The sequence below is a fragment of the Telmatherina bonti genome, assembly GCF_933228915.1.
Source record: "Telmatherina bonti genome assembly, chromosome: 4".
NCBI lineage: Eukaryota > Metazoa > Chordata > Actinopteri > Atheriniformes > Telmatherinidae > Telmatherina > Telmatherina bonti.
In genome coordinates this window covers 23,677,889-23,698,887 of record NC_136622.1, presented here as the reverse complement: position 1 = coordinate 23,698,887, position 20,999 = coordinate 23,677,889, and the positions used below count along the sequence as shown (strand labels likewise).

Sequence of the window (20,999 nt, the reverse complement as noted above, 5' to 3'; positions counted from 1 at the left end):
TTATGCAACGATTACAAACTTCTTGCTTTAGTTTATGCAAATCGTCTAAAACATGTAACTGGAAAACTCATACAAGATAATCAGTCAGCCTTTATCAAAGGAAGATATATTCATAAATATATTCGACTGATTCTAGACATGATTGATTACCAAACATACATTCAATCAGAGAGTCTTGTGTTGTTCATAGATTTTTTTCAAGGCTTTTGATACTGTGGAACATGATTTTATGTTTACAGTGCTCAAAAAATTTGGTTTTGGAGAAGGGTTTTGTAAGATTATGAAGATGTTTTATAATGATACTGACAGTTACATCTCCCAAAATTCTGGAATGTTACCTAAATTTAAGATCTCAAGAGGTATTAGACAAGGATGTCCTATTTCGCCCAAATTATTTATTTTATGCACTCAAATGCTAGCATATCTAATTGTAAGTCACCCTCAAATTAAATGAATTACCATCTTCAATTATGAATACCGAATAAGTCAATTTGCAGATGACACGGTCACTTTTCTAAAAGATAAATACTTAATTGAAAAAGCCATAGATGTAATATCAGTCTTTACTAAAGCTTCAGGTCTTTGCATTAACTTAAAAAAATGTGAAATACTAGCTCTACATACATGTGCCAAGACTAACGTAAGCTCCATCCCTGTCAAGTCCGAAGTAAAATACTTAGGTTTAATAATGTCTAAAGATATAAAGGTGAGAGAACAACTAAACATTGAAGGGAAAATAGACAGTATGAAAAAATCTCTCAACCATTGGCTTATGAGAGATCTCTCCATTCTTGGCAGAATTTTATTAACTAAAGCAGAAGGTTTATCTAAATTAGTATATCCCTGCCAATATCTTTATGTCCCCCCACAAATGATAAAAAAAAAAAAAGTAAATTCAATCATTTTTAATTTCATTTGGAAAAATAAGACACATTACCTTAAAAAGTAAATAATGGTTAAAGACTATAAAAACGGTGGGTTAAAAACAGCAGACTTTGAAAGCATGATAGGTGTACTAAAGATGAATTTGATAAAAAGCTTATTTGAAACTGCCAAATTCCATGTGGTTTCACATCCCTAAATATCTTTTCCAAAAAGTCGGAGGATTAGAATTTTTGTTAAAATGTGACTTTGAAATAACTAAATTACCGATCAAACTAGCCGATTTCCACAAACAAATTCTGCTCTAGGAAAATGATGTTCGTCCACAACTTCACGCCACACAGCTCCACCTTGTGGAATAATAGAACCATATTAATTAATAGGAAGACTTTATTCAAACAAAATTGGTATGACAAAGAGGTTTTATATGTTACAGATTAGATGGATGAAAACGGCAATTTGTTGGAATTTAATTCATTTGCAGAAAAATTTCATTTAGAATGCTCGTATAGAGAATTTAATCAAATAAGTAAAGCCATTCCACTTACCCTAAAACATATGATTAAAAATATACTTACAAGTTCAAATGTTTCTATCAAATTACCTGATTTAAAAATCGGTGAACTGAAAATTGATGAAAAAAAATGTAACAATAAATTACTTGGAAGGATGTTAAAAGAGAAGCTGTTCCACAATATCAATAAGCCAACAAAAATAAAGATAATAGAAAATGAAGTTATTTTTAAAAAATACCTATTGTACCTATCTTAAATGGCCAATTTCACCTAAGGTAAAAGAAGTTCAATTCAAATTGATAAATAATATTCATCCTGCTGCTGAAATTATAAGAGGACGGTTCAATTTTGAAGTTAATCCATGTGTTTTTTGTATGACAAAAAATGAAACAATTGAACACCTTTTCTTTTCCTGCTCAATCACAACAATGTTTTGGAAAGATGTTTACAGGTGGTTAAATTTTGAGATCAGTAATTTTTGGTTTAACACACAGCAAGTGATGATCTATATGGAAGGTCTGCCAAAAAGAACATCTAAAATGATAAATATTATTTTTGTTATGGGAAAGTATTATATACATAAAAATAAGCGGAATAACAGTAAACCAAACATAAACTGCTTTAAAATTGAAATGAAAAACTAAATAACATCCCTGAAAGTATTAGCAAAGGAAAACCAGTCAATACTTGAATTATACAAGACAATGTCGGAGTCTCTTGTCTTTTAAGTTTGAATCCTATGTCCTTGAACACGCTTAAACACTTTATTAAAAATACCCCCTAAACAAAGGTTATTTCTTTTACTTCTGTTGTTTTAAGAATTTAAAAAATGTCTTAATTTCAAACAATGGCTTTTTTTTTGTTTTCCTCAATTGAGTACCTTGTAAATTGTTGCAATGTCATTTACTGTGAATTGTAAGATATATTGTGAGTTTAAATAAAGCATTTAAAAAAAATCTTCTGTGTAGCTTTCTGTTTTCATTAGCTTGCCGATCTCTTCGATCTACAACTGCATAAAAACTTTTCCAGTGCTTCGCTTAATGTTACAACACCTGGAGGTACCGCAGAGACTTGCAGTTCGGCACTTCTGACACCATGTATAAAGAAGTCCCACGACCAGGTCGACTCGCTTGAGAACCGTCTTTATTCCTCCTACCCAGGCTCCACATACAGAGCATTCACCCCATAGACATCATATATACATAAACGCCTCATTGAGCGCTGGAGAGTGAACCAGCGTCGCCGCCATATTGGATGGGTCTCCGCTGTCGAGTGTTGCTGCAGCGTCAACGTAGTTTACCCACAAAACTTTTATATGGAACAACGCGTATATATTACACACTCAAAAAAACACTTTTCTACATAATTGGTTGATAAATAATATTAACACAGTGAGTAATCTCCTGAATGCAAGTGAATTGTTAGAATTATTATGATATTATTATTAGAATTATTCCTACACACCAAGAACCCAGTAGAGGCAACACAGGATTAAAAAGTAGAAGTAGAAAAAAAGCGTAGCATATATGAGTAACGAAGCAGAGCGCTGGGGGATTTAATGTACTGCACAAAGGACAATCATGAGACAACAAGTGGGGAGAAGACATTACATTTAACAAAGAATGAATGAAGAAGTGTCCCAGTGAGTCCCAGTGCTGTGCAAGTAAACACCTTTCAGGACCCATTACAGTTTGCAGTACAGAGAACTGGTCAGTCAGTTTGTTAAATGGTGTGGTGACAATCATCTCATATTAAATAGCAGCAAAACAAAAGAGATGATTGTTGACTTCAGGAGGAACAAGAATAAACAAAGCACTGTTTCCATCCTGGGAGAGGAGGTGGAGGTGGTGGAGGAATATAAGTATCTTGGAGTTCAGCTGGACAACAAACTGGACTGGAAATGCAACACTGACTACATCTACAAGAAAGGTCAGAGCAGACTGTACTTCTTAAGGAAGCTGAGATGGTTTAACGTCTGCACCAAGATGTTGCATATCTTCTATAAGTCTGTTGTGGAGAGTGCAGTCAGCTTTGCAGCCATCTGCTGGGGTAGTAGCATCTGAACCAGAGACTTGAAGAGAATCAACAAACTGATCAAGAAAGCTGGTTCTGTGCTTGGAGTAACTCTGGAGCCGCTGGAGCTGATTGTCCAAAGAAGAATGCTGCACAAGCTGATGAAGATGATGGAGGATTCTTCACACCCTCTACACAACACAGTGATGAAACAACAAAGTGTGTTCAGTGAGAGGCTTCTTCAGGTCCGATGTAAGGCTGAAAGATACAGAAGATCATTCCTGCCAGCAGCCATCAGCCTCCAGAACAAGACTTCCTCAAATTAATTAGTATATACTACAATATATATATATATATATATATATATATATATATATATATATATATATATATATATATATATATATATATGATGTTACTTCTGAGCGCTATGTTTGATTATTAAACCTACATAAAATGAAACATCCTGGGTCTAATGTCTTGCTGTTCTGTATACAGCAAAATTTGGATTGTCTTCATTAAATCTTACTCTTACTTGTTGCCATAGGGGCAACAATAAACAGATTGCCATAGGGGCAACAATAAACAGATTTCTTTTTTTTGTCGCAGTCAGTCACACGAGCCTTCTGTCACCTTCCAGCCAAAATATGGCTTATAACCCAATATCTTTAACGTCTGTGATCTGTTTTCATGTTCAATCTTTGTTGTTTGTTTAGTTTTAGTCTTTGTTTCATGGGCATCTTCATTGTTGCACATTTGGATCGGTTTTGTGTTTCTCTCTTGGATATAAAAGGCTTTCTGACTCAGTGGATCTTGTGTTCTTTGCATCACTAACTTATCTGTCAACAGCACTAGTTATAGAGCTGTGTGGTTACTGATCAGGATGAGTCAGATCATCACTGTGATATTTTCCATGCAGTTTGCATGCAGTGGCCACCACACCCTGCAAGGTGCCATCAGTCTCAGATGAATACATTGTGGTTATCTGTGGTATAATGACACCTTATGGTGAGAGCAGTAAATGAAAAATGACAGGGGAACAGAAACCTGCTTAGTTCTGACACATGACATCCCACACAGACAGGAAGTCATGTTTTATCATGATGCCAGCATGTAAAACCGTACTTTGCACAATAACTTGACTGTCTAGGACCATTACATTTTTTTTTATATATATGTTTTATAAAAAAAAGTTGACATTTATGTCTATATATTGTATTGGCAATTATTTTAGTACTTTTTTTTTTAAATTAAGAAATAAATAAAGTAGTCTATTCATTTGCATTTCTAGAGTGCTGCTTTCTGTTAAGGACAAAAGTTATGTCTTGTGGTTAATGGGACAAGTTTTTAAAAAAAAGTACATAAAACTTTGCAGCTTCCTCTTGTGTCACAGGTTTTTTTTTTTTCTAAATAGAAAAAAACAAAAGAATTTAAAAAATTTTTGAGGTTCAGTTATTCTCACTACATCATGTTAGTAGATCTGACCTTGATACATTGTCTTCTTAAAAGTAGATAAGATATGCAAAATGTCTTTTCCAAGTTTCCATACACTCAACCTCTTTTTCTTACATGCTGAAACGAATGATAATTCAACATTTATTTGGAACATACCCAAAAATGAGCTTATCTTTTGCTAATTCTTTCAGTTCTCCAAACTTCTTGTTTTCAACGCAATTCAGCGCTTCATTTAAATGCACAAACATTTTAGTGTGGTTCACCGACACATTTCCTGTTGCTTTAACAACACACAAAAAAAGCAGATGTCAGAGTGACAGGAAAGCTGCTTTCCTGAGGTGAGTTCAGAATTGAATTTTTCACATATACACCCATCTGAAGTGCAATCTATTTCCTTGACTGAACTTTCAGTACGCAGCAGATTTATGAGTCAACCTGCAGCGCAGCCTTCACATGTGAGGTTGAATGGAAAAATGTGGCTTCTAACGGTTTTCACTGTCATTCGTAAGTTTTTTGGTGCTTTATTACGAAAATATATATATATTTTTTGCATAATTTATAAATACTTTTTTCAAGGCTCAAATTTTTACTGAACACTTCTCGATGTTTCACTTCACAGATTTGACTGCAGTTCATGCGGATATGGAGTCTGAGACAGAATATGGTAGGGAGACCAAAATCTTTACTCTATCGAACAGTGTGTTACATGTTATTATTACACACTTTCTGAGACAGGCTACATTGATTTAAAAGTTTAAAGCTGGTTTAGCGTTTCTTTAAATATAGAAAATAGCATTTTATGACGACTGAAAATATACAAGTAATGTCAAAGTTTGCCGCTGTGACCCCAGACTAATTTATTTAGCGCACTTTTTCATGAGATATTTGAATAAACAAGTCAGAGTAGACTGAAGTGATGTTTGGGAAGTAGAACACAGCTAAAATTAACATGAGGAACATGCAGTTCTTTGTTCTTTAAAAATGGAAGTTCCTACACTTAAACTGGTACAAGGGCTCTTAGTGAACCGAGTTATGTTTTCTAACATCCTAGGTTATTATGGCAAACCTTAGGTAGTCCAAGATTGGCTACCATTTTTATGGCAGTGAAAAGAAAAGTGTTTATTTAATCGGGTTTAAGTAAACTAAGAGTCCATTGTTTACTTCGGCCCAATTTATTAATATATTCTTATATACATTTCTATTTCCTGTCATTAAAATTTCAGTTGAATGATAAAGTTGTTGTTACTTTGCTGTTGCTTCTATTATTCAAATGCAAATTAAGTTGAAAATTTGCACATGTCTTTACTCTCTTTCATCAGTCACCCAGTCTTTACACGGACAGAAAGAATCTAGCACTCAGCCAACACCTGTTTATGGTAAGATTTTAACCAAATATATATTGTGTTTACGTCATACATGGCAGTGATCATGAAGCTTATTCCAGACTTTTTCTGAATATTTTAAGTCATCGTAAATTTTTTAATGGTTTTCAAACAACCTGAGCTGGCAAAAGTGCAGTGTAGAAAAACAAGACATTTAAGACATTTTTTCCTTTTTTGAATGTGACACCACTGACTACCCCCCCCCCCCCCCCCCCCAAAAAAAAAAAAAAAAAAAAAAAAAAAAATCTCCCCACCAGTTATTTACAATTGAAAAAGTCCAGTTGTTTTCAAACACTTATATGCTCCGAAAATATTGCTAGATTTATTAGTATGTATACTTGTGAAATGCGTTCAAGTATGTCACTTGTCACTTATTTTGTTCAAACCACATGTGAACCACATCCGTTACATTTGAATCGATTTGCAGAGCCTCCAGTACCTGTGCTGAGCCTACTGTCAGCCCATATGAATGTCTTCACGTCTGAAAAAGTGGAGTTAAGGTGTGAAATCGATGGCAGCTCTGACTGGACCTTTATCTGGAAAAAGGATCAAGAGGAACTACGTTATGGTCCAGATTTGTCCCAGTCAGGAGATGGCTCGGTGCTGACAATCACAGCAGAAACAAAGCATGCTGGAGCTTATACCTGTTCAGGTCAACACAAAACAAGGAGTGTCTCCACTAAAATGATTAATCCAATCACTGTCACAGTTAACGGTACGTTTCATTACAAAATATATTCTTCTCAAGAAGATATAGTTCACAATAATATTTCAATATTATCCTTTTTCTGTTTGAATAATTTCAATTTAAATAATAAGATATTTAGTTTTAAATATTGGGGCTATTCTTCTCAAAAAGCTCATCTTTTTGTGGTTTGTCTTAAGAATGAATGCACGCGACTTTTTCTTGCAACTGCCATTTCAATACGATTAAGCTTTAAATATTAGGTATTCAAATTGAAATAAATTCATTAAATGATAAATCACTTTAGCAAACAAACTAATTTTGATTTTTAATTCCTTGATGCATATTGTCGCAAAAGTCTGACAAACCACATCCGCTGTTTTAAATCTCTGTTTCTTTACATTTATTGATTAAATTAACCTATTCTGTTTATTTAATATTTTTTTTATCTACTCATTTATATTTTACTGTTTTTTGTAATTAATTTATTTCAAATTCATTAATAAGACAAGGCAAGTTTTTTTTCTTTTGTTTAGCACATACAACTTTAAAACCATTACAGATGGTGCAACAAAAGCATTAAAAAAATAGCAACAAATGAACTCACTAATAAAGTTAAATGACTAAAAGCAAGATGAATGTAAGGTTACCATGGAGATTTCATGCATAGGTACATGAGAAAAGAAATGTTTTCAACCTTTATATAAAAGTGTCGATATTTGCAATTTAATCTCCACTGGCAGTTTGTTCCTCTTGTTTGCAACATAAGTAAATGCTGCTTCTCCATGTGTCATGTCATAATTTATTTATATTCTTTTCTTTTTTATCCCATTTAATGGATTTTTTTTTTGTTTCTTATATAATAATATTTATATAATTATAAATTCAGGTGTTGAAGGCTAAAGGTGGATGAAAAGTAATGGAAATGTTTTCAGTTATATTAGAAAAACAGGGAGTAAGTTTCTACCGTCGAATATTGAGCTTCTTTGTGCTAGGAATTAAAAGTCCTGGTTTCTGGCTCATCATTAGGATTTGCTTCCATTAGGTTTTTAAACCTCCCAGTTGACAAGCAATTACTATATGTTTCAGCTGTAGTTGATTGATATGATACAGCTAAAAGTCAAAAAGTTACCTCTTTTCTTCAGAGCACAGCAGGAAGTTGAACTTGTTTTACAGCGTTCAAGCCAAGATGCAGCTCATCCCACGTACAACTAATCTACTTGATACATTCACCCATAGTAACGTTTGAAGTTAGCTGTGTTAAAATAAAATGTTCCCTCTTTTTAATTGATCTTAAAATGCAAACAAACTCATGTGATTCAAACTTCAGACCCTAACCCTTTGATATTAGCAATAAGTATGAAAACAATATAAAAGATTTTCTTAACATTTATTTAATTTCCTTTGGAAAATAAAATTAAAGGTCCCATATTATGTATGGCTGTGGTGTGGACCCCGGCCTGGGTGTTCCCTGTGGCTGTCTCTGTTGGTCATTCCTGGTGCGGCTCCTGACATGGACGGATTCTCGCAGCAGTGTCAAGCCAGATATAGAGCCAGATACAGAGACAGAATCCTGAAGTCATTAGCTTTTATTTTGGCATAAAAAGTCAGAGGAAGGGTTGGGTTGTGTGCTTGTGTGGCTAATGTGCGTGTGTGTGTGTGTTATTTTAAGTGTGAAAAGTTCCTTATTTTTATGTTGTTCAGCACTTTGATATGCTTTTGTATGAAAAGTGCTTTACAAATAAAGATTGATTTGATTTGACTTGATTTGATATGTATTTCCATATTGAATGCGAGGCCCAAAAATTAGAATATTCTATTACCTCTTCCATTTGCTTGCCTGGCTTTTGAGCAAATCTAGGCTCAAACGGGTGAGTCGGAGATCTTTCTCTTTGTGACCTCACGGAGGAAAAAACCCTCCCCTCAGTAGTAGATACTGCAATTAACCCACCCCCTAGTTAACTGAGCCTGCCCTAAAGGTTGCAGAGTGGGTGCTGGCGAAAGCCACATCCTTGTGCAGTCATGTCGGTGTGGGCAGGCACCACTCGAGAACATTATAGGTTGTGACACAGAAACAGCCTGTTCTCAGAAAATCTAACAACAGAAACTTGTGCTTAAATTAAGGACCAGGTTTGAATTTGGGGTAATACACCTTAAAAAACAATGTTTTTGGATTTCTGACTTCTAATATGAAATGATTGAAAAATGTATAGGATGGGACCTTTATTAAAGGATTTTTTTTTAGATAGATAGATAGATAGATAGAATTAAGTTACAATTTATGTTGCAATGCATTACATGCAGGTTTTAATTTAAAGATGCCATTTGGATATTTTCAGACCCACCTACACCGTCTCTTAAGCTACAGTCTGGCTGGAACGATGTGTTTGAAAGTGAGAGAGTGGTATTGAGCTGTGATGTTAGCGGCCCTAAGTGGACATTCACCTGGTACAGAAATCAAGAAATCCTCCAAAAGGATTCAGTATTGACCATCAATGACAAAGGAACATCACTCACCATCACATCAGTCTCCAAAACACATGAAGGAAAGTATGCCTGCAAAGCTCACCTTACATCCAGAGGAGTCATCTCTGAATTCAGCAACCCAATCGATTTGACAGTCTACTGTGAGTTTTCATGCTTCTTTTACTTTAATATTGACATCATGAGATTGCGCAAACATTATGGCACATAGTATCATGTTATGATGTCTGAATGTTACACAAAAATTGTGAATGTTTTGGGGGGAAATGAAAACTTCTGATTTATTTCCTCTCAGCTTCATCAGGTCCTTGTTATGTCCAGATGTGCTCCTCCACATAAACAACTGTTCATTAACTGCCAGACCTGTATAGCTTCCACCAAACTTCATGTTTTTTATAAAGATTTGAATAATAAGTCATCATTGTTCTGACATCATGTTAATGAAGTTGCTAGGTTACACAGAAATCTTTACTTTTCTTCCCTCATCCTGAACAGCAAGCAGCCCAAAGCCCACTGTGACTCCAAACTCACTCTCTAACCCGACGTACCCTGGAGAATCTATCAACTTGACATGCTCGTACAGCAAGTCCACTGGTTGGAATTATGTGTGGTACCATAATGGGAAAGAGACCCCAACATCCACCAGTGACACATATAGTATAGATCATGTGGATCATTCAAACAGTGGAGACTACCACTGTAAAGCCAAGAGAGGCAGTGCTCCATTTTATACAAATGCGAGTGATACTGTATCTCTTCAAGTCTCTGGTAAGCAAATCTTTATGTTGAGTCATTATTGAGCTTACCCTGCATCACAAGATGTATGACCTATTCATTTATAACCATCTACATGTGCCTGAAAGTATTTTATGTATTATTTTCTGGTACTTGGATGACCTCATGGTGTACAAGCATTTTGTTTTGATCTAGGCTACAGTTCTTTTATTCAGTGCTTTGTATTTAAGCATTAATTTGAGAATGACTTTGGATATTTTCAGACCCACCTATACCGTCTCTTAAGCTACAGTCTGGCTGGAACGATGTGTTTGAAAGTGAGAGAGTGGTATTGAGCTGTGATGTTAGCGGCCCTGAGTGGACATTCACCTGGTACAGAAATCAAGAAATCCTCCAAAAGGATTCAGTATTGACCATCAATGACAAAGGAACATCACTCACCATCACATCAGTCTCCAAAACACATGAAGGAAAGTATGCCTGCAAAGCTCACCTTACATCCAGAGGAGTCATCTCTGATATCAGCAACCCAATCGATTTGACAGTCTACTGTGAGTTTTCATGCTTCTTTTACTTTAATATTGACATCATGAGATTGCGCAAAACATTATGGCACATAGTATCATGTTATGATGTCTGAATGTTACACAAAAATTGTGAATGTTTTGGGGGGAAATGAAAACTTCTGATTTATTTCCTCTCAGCTTCATCAGGTCCTTGTTATGTCCAGATGTGCTCCTCCACATAAACAACTGTTCATTAACTGCCAGACCTGTATAGCTTCCACCAAACTTCATGTTTTTTTATAAAGATTTGAATAATAAGTCATCATTGTTCTGACATCATGTTAATGAAGTTGCTAGGTTACACAGAAATCTTTACTTTTCTTCCCTCATCCTGAACAGCAAGCAGCCCAAAGCCCACTGTGACTCCAAACTCACTCTCTAACCCGACGTACCCTGGAGAATCTATCAACTTGACATGCTCGTACAGCAAGTCCACTGGTTGGAATTATGTGTGGTACCATAATGGGAAAGAGACCCCAACATCCACCAGTGACACATATAGTATAGATCATGTGGATCATTCAAACAGTGGAGACTACCACTGTAAAGCCAAGAGAGGCAGTGCTCCATTTTATACAAATGCGAGTGATACTGTATCTCTTCAAGTCTCTGGTAAGCAAATCTTTATGTTGAGTCATTATTGAGCTTACCCTGCATCACAAGATGTATGACCTATTCATTTATAACCATCTACATGTGCCTGAAAGTATTTTATGTATTATTTTCTGGTACTTGGATGACCTCATGGTGTACAAGCATTTTGTTTTGATCTAGGCTACAGTTCTTTTATTCAGTGCTTTGTATTTAAGCATTAATTTGAGGATGACTTTGGATATTTTCAGACCCACCTACACCGTCTCTTAAGCTACAGTCTGGCTGGAACGATGTGTTTGAAAGTGAGAGTGTGGTATTGAGCTGTGATGTTAGCGGCCCTGAGTGGACATTCACCTGGTACAGAAATCAAGAAATCCTCCTAAAGGATTCAGTATTGACCATCAATGAAAAAGGAACATCACTCACCATCACATCAGTCTCCAAAACACATGAAGGAAAGTATGCCTCCAAAGCTCACCTTACATCCAGAGGAGTCATCTCTGAATTCAGCAACCCAATCGATTTGACAGTCTACTGTGAGTTTTCATGCTTCTTTTACTTTAATATTGACATCATGAGATTGCGCAAAACATTATGGCACATAGTATCATGTTATGATGTCTGAATGTTACACAAAAATTGTGAATGTTTTGGGGGGGAAATGAAAACTTCTGATTTATTTCCTCTCAGCTTCATCAGGTCCTTGTTATGTCCAGATGTGCTCCTCCACATAAACAACTGTTCATTAACTGCCTGACCTGTATAGCTTCCACCAAACTTCATGTTTTTTATAAAGATTTGAATAATAAGTCATCATTGTTCTGACATCATGTTAATGAAGTTGCTAGGTTACACAGAAATCTTTACTTTTCTTCCCTCATCCTGAACAGCAAGCAGCCCAAAGCCCACTGTGACTCCAAACTCACTCTCTAACCCGACGTACCCTGGAGAATCTATCAACTTGACATGCTCGTACAGCAAGTCCACTGGTTGGAATTATGTGTGGTACCATAATGGGAAAGAGACCCCAACATCCACCAGTGACACATATAGTATAGATCATGTGGATCATTCAAACAGTGGAGACTACCACTGTAAAGCCAAGAGAGGCAGTGCTCCATTTTATACAAATGCGAGTGATACTGTATCTCTTCAAGTCTCTGGTAAGCAAATCTTTATGTTGAGTCATTATTGAGCTTACCCTGCATCACAAGATGTATGACCTATTCATTTATAACCATCTACATGTGCCTGAAAGTATTTTATGTATTATTTTCTGGTACTTGGATGACCTCATGGTGTACAAGCATTTTGTTTTGATCTAGGCTACAGTTCTTTTATTCAGTGCTTTGTATTTAAGCATTAATTTGAGGATGACTTTGGATATTTTCAGACCCACCTATACCGTCTCTTAAGCTACAGTCTGGCTGGAAAAATGTGTTTGAAAATGAGAGTGTGGTATTGAGCTGTGATGTTAGCAGTCCTGAGTGGACATTCACCTGGTACAGAAATCAAGAAATCCTCCAAAAGGATTCAGTATTGACCATCAATGAAAAGGGAACATTGCTCAACATCACATCAGTCTCCAAAAGACAATGTTATCTCTTTGCTCTCAAAGAGAAAAATAGCTTTGACATTTCCAATACGACTATGAACTGACTGGGGTTTTTTCTGCAGTGGTGAAGACGTTGTTCTTCTTCCTTACTGAGTAAGGCCTTTTCTGAAATGAAAAAGGCTAAATATAAAAGCCCCCAGCCCCACCCGCCATCACACACACACACACACACACACACACACACACACACACACACACACACACACACACACACACACACATACACACACACACACACACACACACACCCATCTCTCTCCCAATAGATTTGTACACTGTGACAGACATGAATTACTTTCTGCATGCCACTGCTTTAAGTTTAAATTAGCTATTCGTCCTTTTCAGGTCTTCATCTATTTTTCAATTATAATTTCCCTTTAGGGAATAATAAGCTTTTTTAAAATTTCATTGTCTGGTGATAAAAACAATCTAATTTTATAATGCATGCAAGTTAAACTCTTTTTAGTTTCAGCCCTACAGATAGGATGTATTGAATGACTTGATGCATCCCTGTCTCATTAGAAATCCCTGTTCCACTGCTAAAGCAGTTAACCCAGTGGTTGGATGTATTCCCTGGTGAGAGTGTGAAGATGAGCTGTAAGATGCAAGGAAGCTCTGGATGGGCATACACATGGCATAAAGATGGAAAAGAAATCAAAGCTGATAATATTGTGTCTTTTAATGAGGATGGAAGCGTTCTTTCCATTAGCCAGGCTTCATCTTCACACCATGGACGCTACAGCTGCTCAGGAAAACTAAACGGCAGGTCTGTCACCAGCAACTTCAACTCTGGAGTCACTCTTAATGTTTATGGTGAGATATTTTCCTTTGTTTTCTTATATAGTTCTATGGAAAAGCATTTTTATTTATCAAATCTGATGAGTGCTTCTCTTTGAAATACGTTTTCCAATGCTTTCAACATCTTCTTTCTAATCTGACCAATTCTCAGCTACGGCACCCAGAGTCACGCTGATGCAGAATCCTGAGGACAACTTGTTGCACAGTGAAGATTTTGTGTTCTTTAGCTGTCATATAAATGTGTCTTCTGGATGGAATTACCTGTGGAGCAAAAATGGAAATTTGCTTCCTACATCTGGAAACAGTCACAACATCAGCTCTGCTGTGACGTCAGACTCTGGACCATATAAATGCCAGGCTGAAAGAGGAGACACTCGCTACAAATCACAAGAGAGCCAAGTTCTAACACTCAACATCAAACGTATGTTGTTGGTGTTACAACCTATATTTTATTCCTATGATGTTATGTGTTCTTAAAGCCATTCTTGGGTTTGTTGCAGAGCGCCCACAGGCAAGTATAACCCTGCAGACAGGCTGGTCAGAGGCCTTCTCAACAGACAGTTTGGTGCTCAAGTGCAACATAACAGATAGTGACTACATGTGGAACTTCACTTGGTAATCCCACTAATAATATACTATAGTTATACTCACCTCTCTTAAAATTCTTCAATCCAAATCCAGAAAATTCAACAATAATCTCATTAAAACAGGTTCAGGGAGGGACAAGAAATTGGTCTGCCACCCTCAGCTGAGCACATAGTCACACCCCAGAATGACCCAGAACAGAGCCAGTACACCTGCCAGGGCATCCGCAATGTCAGACCATTTTATTCAAAAAGCAGTGTACTTTTTAGGACCAAAAACCTTTGTAAGTGCAACTGAGCTCTGTAAGTTTTTAATTAATTTATTGCCCAAGAATTTTTCTGAATTTCTTTAATTCTCTTTCTCTGCTTTTAATGCACAGTGCTGAAGAGGAGAATCCTTCTTTCCATCTCTGGTTGCCTCTTCTTTGGCATCATTGCTGTCTTCCTGGGATGCATATTCCTGAAAATCTTCCGTAAACCAGGTTAGGCAGCAGGGATTTTAAGAATGCACAGATTATAAACATATTCAGTACTGAAATTACCTTAACCAAGTTCCTTTTGCCTCAACAAGCCCAGAAAATTGTTCAGCTGCATCTTTAATGTTTTGACATTCAAATCAGCTTGTTGTTGATTAACATTTTTTTTTTTTTTTTTTTTTTACAAATAAAGAACATGAGTTTTTGTGAGGAGTCCGTGGAGTCCAGAAAAAAAAAAGGTTTAAATATGGCACAGTGCATGCAAAACTGATTAACAAAAGCCCCATTGAGCTGTCAAGTATTCTTTCTTTTCATGTCTTATAGTTGATAAAGATGAAAAGCTTGAAGAAAATGACCTGTTTGTCAGCATGAAGGTGAAGGACTCTACTGGTATGTGCACACCTACTCTACTGGCTTATAAGTCTGCTGTGCAACCCAACCAGTGACTGTGATGCATTGTTTACAATAAGCTCTTGTGTTCAGTCTTCTACTTCTCTCCTGCTACAGATGCACCATGTCCACTGGTTGAGTACATTACCGATGCATCTATAAAAGCAATGCACACAGGTAGAACACAACACCCGCATAAGAGTTAACCCGATCACTTACCAACTAATTTACAATGAGAGTGCAGTTAAAAATAGTTTATACTTAGTCTAAACTTATTTGCTTGGTACTTATTTGGTACTCAACATTAAATAAATGCTTAAAGTTTCTCATCTGATGTGCAGAAGTGGATGAAAATGACACAGTCTGCAGTGAAATGACGCCGTTACCAATAAGCTCACAGGAGGACCAAGGTAAAACATTTACATCACATATCCATTTTGCTAATCACCACAAGTTTTTCTACACGTATCAAACATTACTGATCAATCTTTATTCCTTCAGCTCTCATGACCGACAACCATAACTCAACGGAAAACGGTGGCGGGCTCACTTCCTTTCAACAATGAATTTTGGAAGATGCCATCATATTAGTAGTTTCAGTCCTGTGAGCTGCTCATGGGGATTACACACCAAAGAAAAAGATTTAAGGAGGATGAAGCTCGACTATCTCTGTGGCCACCAGTAAACTAGTCTCTTCAACATCTTTATGAGCAAATGTCATGGCCTTTGTGGACTGGTGGAAACTTTTAACCTGCCTGTTGTGTAAAATGATGAAGACCACGTTTGACCTACTATTCTCTGACATGCTGGACATAAAAAGTTGCCAATTTACTGTAAAACTCATTTTACAGTAAGTTTTATCAAGCACATTTAGTCTGGTAAAACATACTTTAAAAATGTTTTTGTTTTTCTTTTGTCTTTGCTTTTTTACATCTTTATGACCATGCTGTTAAAAAAAAACATTATTTATGTGATACTGCTATTTGTTCTCCTCCAGTAATTTTATTGTACAGACACCAGGTGTCAGTAGATGTAACTTCTTCACAGTTCGTTTTAATAGTGGAAATGGTTTGTGGATGAATATAGGTTGTTTTGTTTTTGGTTTTTTTGTTGTCTCTAAAGCAACCAGATATTATTATATATATTTATCTCAACATTTTGTGCTTGCTATATAAATTTATCAAATAAATTTTAAAAAAAAAGAAGAAGATTCCTTGTTTGCTCATTCAAACTAATATCTACACCAGCAGATGTGACTGCAGGAAACATGCGTCCAACCAGTGGAAATTTCACAAGTGGGCCGGTTAATGGTTGAGTCACTGGGGACCTGTTACTGTAAGAAGACAGGAAAGAAAACCTACATGAAAAGCAGAGTTATTATCCGAGCAAACCCAAAAAACAAAGTTTTTATTTACCTACAGTGAAAGTCTGAATACTGAAAACACAACCCCCAGTGACTCACATCTACTTAAGAATATCAGCCAGTTTCTCCAAATAGTAGTCATAGTTCTCCTGGCAATCCTCCCACGGCGTGAAACTCTCTTCCTCTTTTTCCACATACGTTTCCCACACATGCAGGAAGTCGGCCGGCTTCATCATTCGCAGTTTGCAACCGGCCTGCACCAGGGCTTTAAGGCCTTCCACAATTTCCGGCTGCTCCCACTCAAACAGACGGGAGCAGAATATGCAGAGACGAAGCTTTTTGCGCTGTTGGAGGATTCTGGCCAGTTTGGCTGCACAGGCTGCACAGGGACTGGATGATACGTACCAGGTTACATCGTACTCTTGGGAAGAGTTGGGGAGTACCTGGAAAAGCAGTAGTGGAGGTTTATGATTATAAAAGGATCAACGTACAGTTCTTTGTGTGTGTCTGTGTGTGTGTGTGTGTGTCATGCCACTTTTCTTCTGCCATGTAGAGAAGTCTGGACATTTCCAAACATTTGTCCACAATCTCAGAACTTAAGAAAATGTTGGAGGCCTTGGAGGCAGTTGCATCTGTTTGTAGATGTTCTGCTCGACTTTGGGATTTCAAGTTATTTCAGTTAAATTATTCAATTATTTATTTCTTTGCTCATACCTTGTTTTAAATATTTTAGCCAGTTTGAATGTGTTTGTTCTGAAAGGTAAGTTACAAACATAATGCCATAAATATTTGATCACACAGTTCACAGAGTTTCAGTTTTATACTGAATAACTGAATTTCCATCCCATGCATGTATAGTAGCATACAGCTGGTGGTCCAGTTTAACTTCAAGAACAAAATCTAGTCACTCAGCTGTGCATGTACCTGCTGAGGAAAGGCACGATTTAAATGCACCTCAAACCGAACCAGAACTAGCAAGTAGTACTCAAGACTGGTCTTCAAAATGAATAAGTTGACATTTTTACTAATTTTATTTTAAATGAATACATACACCAAAAATATACACATGTACACAGACAGACAGATAGACAGATAGACAGATAGATAGATAGATAGATAGATAGATAGATAGATAGATAGATAGATAGATAGATAGATAGATAGATAGATAGATAGATAGATAGATAGATAGATAGATAGATAGATAGATAGATAGATAGATAGATAGATCTCAACTCAGCCTCAGCCCTACTCCCTGCTGGTCTCCAGCTCCAGTTTTAGCCTAGTTGGGTGTATCAGTCACTAAGTGTCATTACCTGGGTGCATCCATTCAGACAACAACATTAACTATCTCAAAATAGCGCCATGTAAACATATTAGTTGTTACCAGACACCCTGTGAAGGCTCAGGATGGAGATTAAATAAAATTGAAGATTAAATGCAATCGATTTTTGTTTTTCTTTGTCATTTTTTTGCCACACACCTTTTTGTGGCATTATGATGGTTGAGATTGGACTGTACCAAATTGGACTGCATAGGACTGGACTGGATTAAACTGAATTGTTTGTTTCATGTGTGATTGTGTCCCCTTAAAAAGTATCTTGTAATCACTTTTGCAACTTGCTGTTATATGAATAAATAAGCAGAGGATCACATTACAGCACATAAGCATTTCAGTCTCTGAGGGAAGAATGGACTAAAAAAAATATCTGTCAAATCTCGAAGTATGTGATAAAGCTAAAGATGAGAAACGTTTGCTGCAACAACGGCACAATGATCCAAAACAAACCCTGCAACTCACAAAATTTTAACTTAAGAAGAGCAAGCGGTTAAGCTGTGGACCTAACAGTCCCTCAGTTAAAAATCTGTGTTTAGACTTCGGTGCAACAGCGGTGTTATTGAGCCCCACAACCTTTCAAAACAAATATCTTGCACATGAGGGAAAAAATACACAAACAAGAACTTTTATCTGCTATAGAAAGTATTATAGTCTGATGCTCGTCTGCCAAACTATAATTGGTCTACAAACTTTCAGGAAAACTTACCTTTATTTCATGATAAGAGGAAAGTAAATCAAAAGTTATTCTTATTTAAAATATAACTTTTTTTTGGTCTTCGGCAATCAGGTTTACTCAAAGCACCAGCTTGATTTTGCCAAAATATTTTGCAGGCCACTGTCTGATGGAGTGCAGTGTGAGAGCTTTCATCACCTCTTTAAAGAAGGCCTCCTCTGCATGGGCTGTGGCATGTTCATCTTCCATGTAGCCTTTCAGAGGCTCTGTGCTGCCTCCTGCCGTGTCCACTCTGAAACACAGTAGGGTTTTGTTCCTCCCCGACGAATACTCCACATTCCTGAACTGAAACTTGAAGTAGAATGGACTCATCTGCTCCCTGTTGGACAGTCACAGTCAATGCTTTTCAATAACCAAATGATCAAACCAAACTTGGAAATGAATTCACTAAACATGTTGTCATCATCTCTGAGGTGACATCTATCAGCCTATCTGGTTAAAAAGTAATGTCATCTTTTATTATAGCACATGATAGAACAAAACATTGACACACTGTTTGGTAATAAGCATACCACTGAATAAACTGATGTTTCTACGAACATCATAAACTTCAAATCATCCCAGCCTCGGACCGTGTCTGCCCTGTTTTGACCTGTACAAGACACATTCTCCACTGGCATTGTTTTGTTAATCTACCCAGAAATAGATTTGTTATAGTTTTGGTATCAAACAGTCTTAAAAGACAGAAATTGGGGAACAGATGCTAGGTGGAGTGATACAGCAGGGCCCTGCGTCTGTGTTCACTCTGTGACTCATCCCTATTATTACCACTGGGCTGGGAAAAGATGGCAGGTGCAAGCACTAATATCATTTCCTCTAAAAAAAAAATCCAGAATAAAACACTCATTCTGAACTATAGGAGGGGGTTCAGACAAGTACAGGATAAACAAAAAAGGACAAGGCCAGCCTAAAACAACAAAATGACTTTGTAAATACCCACCCTGTGACAATCTCAAAAGGAGGCAGCTCTATGGGTTGAAACTCTCCGTTATCCACCTCTGTTCCTGTTGCTCCCTCATTTTCCCCATTCCTCTCCTCCTTGTCTGTCTTGGTTGGCTCTGGGGTCTTCTCTTGCTTCTTCACAAGTTTGTCTGCCTTTTTGACCGTCTTCTCCTTTTCTTTATCCTTCTCATCGTTTACTTTGTTTTCCACTTTCTTCTCTTTCCTCTTAACACCAAGCCGGTTGGTTCTGTCGGCCATGATTTTGTGGCAGTAGAGAGTGTTGGTTGAAGAGAGAGGTGACAGAAATAGAGAGAGATAGAGAGAGAGAGAGAGAGAGAGAGAGAGAGAGAGAGAGAGAGAGAGAGAGTCTGGATAAGTGGGGTGATAACCCTAGTGCATTTACAGAAATAGATTCTATTGTGTACTGAGGTAGGAGTCAAAACATGTGCATGTTTGACCGGGTGTGGGGGCAGGCGGCTCACTTAACCCAGTCTCCTCTTTCGATGCCCTGGGTATTGAAAGGCCTAAAGGTCACACATATTGAGTACAAATGTGTTTTATGAAGTAGATGGGGAAGTTGTAGGCTCAATCTCCTCTTGGAGAACTAAGAAGAAAAATATACATATATGTATACACATACATAAATACATATATAAATATATATCTTGCTTAAACAAGAGAAAAAAAAGGACATGTTCTTCCTATAAATGTGCAGCCTGACACACAAACAGTGGTACGTTCCTCTTTAATCCGTCATGGTTTTTAACTGTCATCAGGCCAGCAACAGGCAGGATATTAATAAACAGTGCTTGGCTGTGTGCATGGGGTATCCAAGGGTTTCTAGATACTAAACACCACTTTTGTTTATGCCAACTCCAATGTCCTGCAGCCCATTAGGCATTAGGAAGGCCATCTAAAGGGCACAGCCAATAGAGGAATATTCAGAGCAGAGGAGCACAAACAAATGCAAACACAATGTGCAAGCGAGTGTTTGTCCCTGTGCTGTGAATAAAAGTGCACAAGTGCAGTGTGGCCTGATGTGCATGTACCCATGAACAATCAATCTCTGAAATCACTCTGCATCAATATGTTGCTCGGCTGAGACCATTGTGTGGGGGTGGGGAGAATTGGTTTTGTAAGGGTGTGTATTTGTGTGCAGATGGAAAATGTCTCTCTGCACTGCAGATGTAATAACTTGAAGTGGGAGAGAGAGGGCAGGAGGGATGAGGGTGTGTTTGGGAAAGGGGGGGAGCAGTGGGTGAGGGCTGCAGTTCAATTACAATTTCCTCCCCTCCTTCAGTCTCCCTCTCTGCCAAGTAATTCATTTCAGAGGCAATTACCAATAGGACTGCGTCCCCGCCTGCTCCTCTAACTCAAATTGATGAGCCGTCACAGCAGAAAGAGCGCTGTGTGTGTATGTGTGTGGGGACACACACATACACACACAC

General features: G+C 37.2%; 1 protein-coding gene and 1 long non-coding RNA gene across 3 annotated transcripts; one reads left to right on the top strand and one right to left on the bottom strand.

Annotated features, from left to right (window-relative positions):
* The first annotated feature begins 5,285 nt into the window (after positions 1-5,285).
* On the top strand, positions 5,286-6,811 carry LOC306755372. The gene is made up of 4 exons (XR_013771295.1): positions 5,286-5,369; positions 5,485-5,529; positions 6,185-6,241; positions 6,675-6,811. It is a non-coding gene; the product is annotated as an uncharacterized lncRNA (long non-coding RNA).
* An 8,833-nt stretch (positions 6,812-15,644) lies between these two features.
* On the bottom strand, positions 15,645-19,830 carry apobec2b (apolipoprotein B mRNA editing enzyme, catalytic polypeptide-like 2b). 2 transcript variants are annotated; one of them, XM_079239616.1, is made up of 4 exons: positions 19,550-19,830; positions 18,748-18,928; positions 16,637-16,980; positions 15,645-16,507 (listed from the first exon to the last, which is right to left on the bottom strand). In XM_079239616.1, exons 1-3 carry the CDS (start codon positions 19,807-19,809, stop codon positions 16,639-16,641), a joined length of 783 nt encoding a protein of 260 aa, XP_079095742.1. In that variant the 5' UTR covers positions 19,810-19,830; the 3' UTR covers positions 15,645-16,507; positions 16,637-16,638. The 2 variants fall into 2 exon arrangements, with proteins under 2 accessions (XP_079095742.1, XP_079095741.1); XM_079239615.1 differs by having other exon boundaries at positions 15,645-16,980.
* Between the last annotated feature and the right edge of the window lie 1,169 nt (positions 19,831-20,999).